Genomic DNA, 6,374 nt, shown 5'->3' with positions numbered 1-6,374 from the left:
ATTCCAAGAAACTAATTAGAGCACCAAAAGAATTTGAGTGAACAATAATTTGAAGCTCTCAAAGTTTACTCATCTCCCTTCAAGATCTTTCGACAATTCCTTGAACTATGCCTTTCTTATTCCTTTTGGAGAGTTCATACATTTTTTTGATTTTTTCTTTTTTTTTTCATTTTTGTTTTCTTTTTCTCCTCTCCATTTTTGTGATAGGCATAGACCAAGAAAATTGATGTCGGTTCCCACAAAGTAAAGAAGAATATAATTTTGGAACCCCCACACTCATTTTGAGGTACATCTTTTAAGCATGTAAATCACAAAGATTTTGACGATCTCCTATTTTGAGAACTTGTTCTTTTGAACCTAAACCCATTTCCCTTGATGCTCTAGTAGTTCTTAGAGGGATCAAAATCAAGGTTTTAAACAAGCAAAGGATAGGTTTGTATATGACAGGTTATTCAACAAAATAGGTCAAGAGGCTCAAAGGGGTTCTCTAAAAAATGTGTTGGGTGGTTAAAGAAGGTCGAAAGTGGTTTCTAATGCCTTTATCATATCCAAATAAATGCACATTTGTGTGGCCTCGATGTGGTTCAAGGCAAGTTCTAGGAAGACAAAGCCATAAAAGTGTTATTAACTCAAGAAAGAATGAAGATTTTTTATGAACATATCAAGCTCAAAATCTCACGAGGTGTGTTTTAGTCCACTAATCCTATATCAGAAGGTTTTAACTCAAGTCATTTTGGTGAAGACAAGCTTTCAACTAGTGAATTATCCTCAAGCATAAAACATGTATTTTTCTTACACATAACATCATCAAATCAAGATTAGTCCAAAATTGAAAGGGTTTTATCATGCCAAGAATTATCATGTATAAGCTTAACAACCACACCCCCACACTTAAAATTCACATTTTCCTCAATGTGGACATTGACATGCAACTCAAGGATTAAAAATTAAAATGAGAGAGAGTTTAAGGAAGCGTCCCTGAGTGCATGCCGCGAAGAGTTCATGGCGTGGTTGGGCTGGTGGCAGATGATGGCGGCAACTTCCGGTGGATATGAGGGAGAGAGATCTTGGTGGTAGGTGAAGTTGCTGTGAGAGAAAGTGAGAGAGAGAGTTAATGAAGATAAAGATGAGGTCAAAGAAAATCTTGGTAAAATATATGAATAAAAGTGGAAAGATTTTCTTTTGATTTTTTTCGATTTTCTAATTTTTTTTTTATGAAAATGAAGAAATAAAAATAAATAAATAGATGAACGTAAATAACAGCCTACGAAGTGCGACTAAGCGTGGGCACGCTTAGTGGCATCTCCAAATTTGTTTTTGTGAGGTGAGGTGAAACAGTTTTGAAAGATCGACTAAGCGTGGGCACGCTTAGTGGGATCTCCAAATCTGTTTTTGTGAGATGAGTTGAAACAGTTTTGAAAGATCGACTAAGCATGGGCACGCTTAGTGGGATCTCCAAACCTGTCCAATTCAGCCATCCAAACAGAATTGAGTAAAATTTGCAAAAACTAAAATTAAACGAAAGATGAAAGGAAAGGATAGAGATTTCATGGGTTGCCTCCCATGCAGCGCCTTTCTTTAATATCTTTGGCTAGACATTGTTGTGCCTCAACTTGAATAAGTTGGACACTCTAAATCCACTTCTTCTATGTAATGCACCCGATGATGGTGTGGATTTAGGGGAACTTGGTAGTCCATGGATGACTTCTTCCTTGAACTTATTTTGTCATGAAAGACTTTTTTCTTGTAAGTTTTTCGACTCGATCTTTTGACTATTGTTGTCTTGAATGCTCCTCTACCATTGAACATAGCATTTTTTTGCGATAAAGGATCAATAGAATCAATGAAAAAAATAGAAGGGATAGAAAACGTACCCACGTTTTCCAATTTTGCAAGGGATAGAAAACGTACCTGGATCATTGCATTTTGGGGGTAATTTTCATTGGAGAATTGCGGAGACGTTCTCCCCCATACTTACCCGTTCGTTTTCCTTGAGTTTACCCTTGCTAGTGCACAATTCTTTGAGAAATTTCGCGTATCGGGGTATTTGCTTGATGGCATCGAGCAGCAGGATGTTTACCTCCACTTTGCGGAACGTTTCAAGGATTTCTTTTTCTTCCTCTTCTTTCTTTACCTTAGTGAATCGTTCAGGGAAGGGTGGTCTAGTTACCAAAGGCTTTGGATGGTCCGCTTCGGGTTTGGCTTGTTCTTGTTGGACCTTAATTTCCTTTTCCAGCTTTCTTTTGACACCGTGCCCATGTTTAGTGTCATCTTTGTTCACATGTTTCTGCAATTCTTTTCCACTACGAAGCGTAATAGCACTAACGTTTTGTCTAGGGTTAATGACAGATTGAGAAGGTAGCTTACCTTGGGACTCGAACTTACCAACAGATGACGCCAGTTGACTGATTTGAGACTCTAGATTTTGAATGCTCATCTGGGTCTGTTGCTGGAACTGCTGGGTCTGTTGTTGGAATTGTTGGAAGCTCGCCTGGGTCTGTTGCTGGAATTGTTGTGTGTTGGTCACTAGTGCTTTCATCATGTCTTCGAGGGATGTGTTAGGCGTGGGGTTAGGTTGTTGAGGTGGTCGGTATTGGGGTTTTTGAAACTGTTGGTTGCCGTAATTCAGATTCGGGTGGTCCCTCCATCCGGGGTTGTATGTGTTGGAGAAAGGGTCATATCTTCTCTGTTGTTGTCCGACGAATCCTCCTACGGCGTCGGGATGTTCGGTAGTTGATTCTTGAAGAGTTGGGCACATGTCGGTTGCGTGCCCCGTTAAGGTGCAAATACCACACGCTTTGACTTGTTGGTAAGTATCTGCAACAACTTTTTCAACAACAGTTGTTAGTTGATTTAAACGTTATTCAAGATTACTTACCTCGTTGCTCTTCCTAGGTGGATCATCGTGTCTAACCCCAAATTTTTGCGTGTTGGACGCCATAGTCGAGATTAGTTTACGTGCCTCGGTGGGGGTTTTGTCGAACAATGCTCCGCCACTTGCCGCATCTATTAGTTTCCTATCCATATTTGATAGACCTTCGTAGAAATACTGGATCAACAAGTGGTTCGGGATTTGATGATGGGGGAAACTTTCCACTAGTCGATTGAATCTTTCCCAATATTCGAAAAGACTTTCTCCCGCGAATTGTCGAATCCCGCTGATCTCCTTCCGGATTGTTGTGGCTCTTGAGGCAGGGAAATATTTCTCAAAAAACTGCTTTTTGAGATCGTTCCATCTTGTATGGATCCCGAAGGTAGGAGATACAACCAATCTTTCGCTTGATCGGCGAGAGAGAAGGGGAATGCTCTCAATTTGACTTGTTCCTCGCTTATGCCTTGTGGTCGCATTCCGGAGCATACCACATGGAATTCCTTCAAATGCTTATGTGGATCTTCACCTGCGAGACCACGGAAGGTAGGAAGTAAATGAATTAATCCAGATTTCAGTTCAAAATCTACCTCTAGATCGGGGTATTCAATGCACAGTGGCTGCTGGTTCAGATCGGGCGACGTCATGTCATTGATCGATCTTTCAGGGATTAAAGCCATTATTTCTTCTTCGGATGCGCTTAGAGATTCCTCAAACTCAAAAGTTAGGTCTTCTTTGTCTTCGTATGGAGCGGATGTTCCTTCCAATTGTTGCTTAGTCTCCTGACGAAGTCTTCGTGCGGTCTTTTCGATTTCGGGGTCGTATACCAATTTACCTGTACGAGAAGACCTTGGCATTAATGGTGATAAAAATCAAGTAACTAAAAATAAAAAAATATACTTAAAAACGCCAATCCCCGGCAACGACGCCAAAATTTGATGAGTGTCGAAGTCACCAAAAATAATTCCTACTACACTTGTGAAAGTGGGAGTAGGGTCGATCCACAGGGATTGGTTTTAAGGTAATTTCTTTTGGAAAAATAGAAAATAATGGGGAAGGTTGTTGATAAAAAAGAGGTGATCGAAAATTAAATAACTAAAAATACCTGGTAAAAGTATGAGAGAGAGATTTTCCGGTTAAGGCTAGGATCAAGCTTGATTCTTGTGAGTTGATCATTGATGCAAGAATAACACATGTATGGACAAATAAACCAGTTATGGTCGTTGGTACGACCTAACAACCTCACCTTTCCTTACCTTTTCGTTAGCCAAGGTACGACCGTTGACTAGATCTCTAATTAACAGACAACCTTGGGAACGTCCACAAGATTTAATCTATTAACAGCATTAAGAATTAGAAAGGCCTGATTCTAATCAACAAACTCCTACGAGGACAATTCGTTTAAACTAGATCATGCATTCCCCATAACATAATTAAATACTGTGACATAACTAATCATGCTACGTTGCCACTAAGTATTGAACTAAATAAACAATTACACGGATTTATAAAGTTCAATTAGCTAAGCAAACCTTCTTGATAATGAACAACCGACCGAATCATTCATAAATCAGACGTTTGTAAATAAAGCACAGAGAATAACATGAATATTTGTTTGACAAGTGTAGAACGCAGATTAGATCTCACAACATAATGAGAATCAAGCAATCACCATACCTTAACCAGAAAATAAGGAATTTAGTCGGACATATTAATAGAAGAACACACTAGAAAGTGGAATTCCATTAATTCCGGTAGTAAAATAAAATAAAAGAGAAGAGATGAACAGAGAATTCTATAGAGTTCTAAGATAAAAACTGAATGATTTCTAATGAAGAGAGACCCCTATTTATAATAAAAGTCCCTTACGAATCTAGACGTAGTGGGGGGGATAGATACGTGATAAACTCTAAAAAGGTAAATAGATTACAAAAGATAAGCTTAAAAGAATCCTTTCTAAATCTAAACACTTGATTCCTTTATCTCTTGGGGAAATCGCTCGTGCTTATCCTTATCCCGAGTTGACTTCTTCATTAAGCGTGGGCGTGCTTTGTCAATTTTGCAGAAATTTTCTTGTAATCTTCTTTTTTTGCTGAATATGCAATAAAATCACATAATTAGGAATATTTTGGATTAAAAAGGAATATTAAATTGCTATAAAATCATTATAATTGCATAGTTATCACGTATCATCTATTTTGTCCCCGATCAAGTCCTATATTGTGTTTAAAGTTACAATGGTCAAAATAACTTGTCTTAACCTTATTTTTAGTGATTTGTTTTTGTATTTCCATCCCTTCTAAAAATATATTTTTGTGTTCTTAACTAAATTTATTTAAGTATCAAAATACAAAAAAAAATATATAATTTTTTTAATAAATTTATAACTTAAAGTAAAAAATTAAACTAAAGTCACAATGAAAAATAATATATAAAAATTTATTTCTCAAATAAAAATCATATCAATATATATGTCAACCAATAATAAAAATAATAATAAATAATTGAAATTATTAATTAATTTAAATATATTGTAATAAATTATTCATTGTAATTATATTTAAATTTAAATTACTATTATATGAATTTAAAATGAAGATTTTAATTTTTTTTTATAATTTTTATATCTTACATCAATTTTCTAATTTTCTTTAAAGAAACATCTTAAAATTTTTTAAAAACTTTATTTTTTTAATTATTTTAAATTAAAACCTCAATTAAGAATTTTCTTTATTGAAAATTTGGCGCCGTCACCCCCCGAGAAGGACGATGGCAATGAATTTGGGTACAACGTCGTCGTCGCCCGAATCAACAGTCGCCAGCTCTACAGTGTGGAGGGGAGGGGGTAGGCAGAGAGGAGTGGGAGGGTTAGGGTTAGGGTTCCACCCCTCCTGTTACTGTTTAGTCTCCTTCATTTTGGAAGTTGTTTCTATTTTCACATCTCTGTCCTCCTCACTTTCCACCCTTTCTTCCGTTTTTGAGGTTTCTTTCAGTTTCTTAGTAAGAATGGGTACGGTATTCTTCCTAGATAATAAACGCAGATAATAAATAAGAGAATACTAAAATCCGAGCAATAAAATTTTTCAATTTTGATAGAAGGTACTTATTAGATCGAATGTACATATTCAATCTTATAGATCGATTTTGCCGTATCTGGACTAATACCAATCTAAGACATTCCATGAATAAAATATGCCCCGAGGAGTCAACAAAACCATGGGTAAGTTCTACTTTTGGTTCCATCCTTAGGGTCAGAATTGATTTTGATTCCTAAATTTTTTACCTATGATTTTGGTCTCTTATCTTTTCACATTATTACGTTGTTCATTCAATCATTAAAGTTGGAGTTAAAGTTAAAACGAACGGGAAACACATCCATATATATTCTTGAACACGACCAGACCATGTTCTTCGTAGATCGTAACATTGTCTTGTTGCGCAACATAGCCACATTGAGAATGGATAAGATAAACCATATTTGTTACTTTCTGTAATATTTGGTTTC

General features: G+C 36.5%; 1 protein-coding gene across 1 annotated transcript; it reads right to left on the bottom strand.

The window, feature by feature from the left end:
* Positions 1-1,939: 1,939 nt before the first annotated feature.
* LOC148789347 (uncharacterized) lies at positions 1,940-2,758 on the bottom strand. Its single transcript, XM_088879782.1, has one exon. The coding sequence runs from the start codon at positions 2,756-2,758 to the stop codon at positions 1,940-1,942; it is 819 nt and encodes a 272-aa protein (XP_088735908.1).
* Positions 2,759-6,374: the final 3,616 nt, after the last annotated feature.

The sequence above is a fragment of the Sesamum indicum genome, linkage group LG1 (genome assembly GCF_026168435.1).
Source record: "Sesamum indicum cultivar Baizhima isolate 11 linkage group LG1, ASM2616843v1, whole genome shotgun sequence".
NCBI classification, from domain to species: domain Eukaryota; kingdom Viridiplantae; phylum Streptophyta; class Magnoliopsida; order Lamiales; family Pedaliaceae; genus Sesamum; species Sesamum indicum.
The sequence above is the reverse complement of the archived record's forward strand: the minus strand, read 5'-3'. Positions and strand labels throughout refer to the sequence as shown.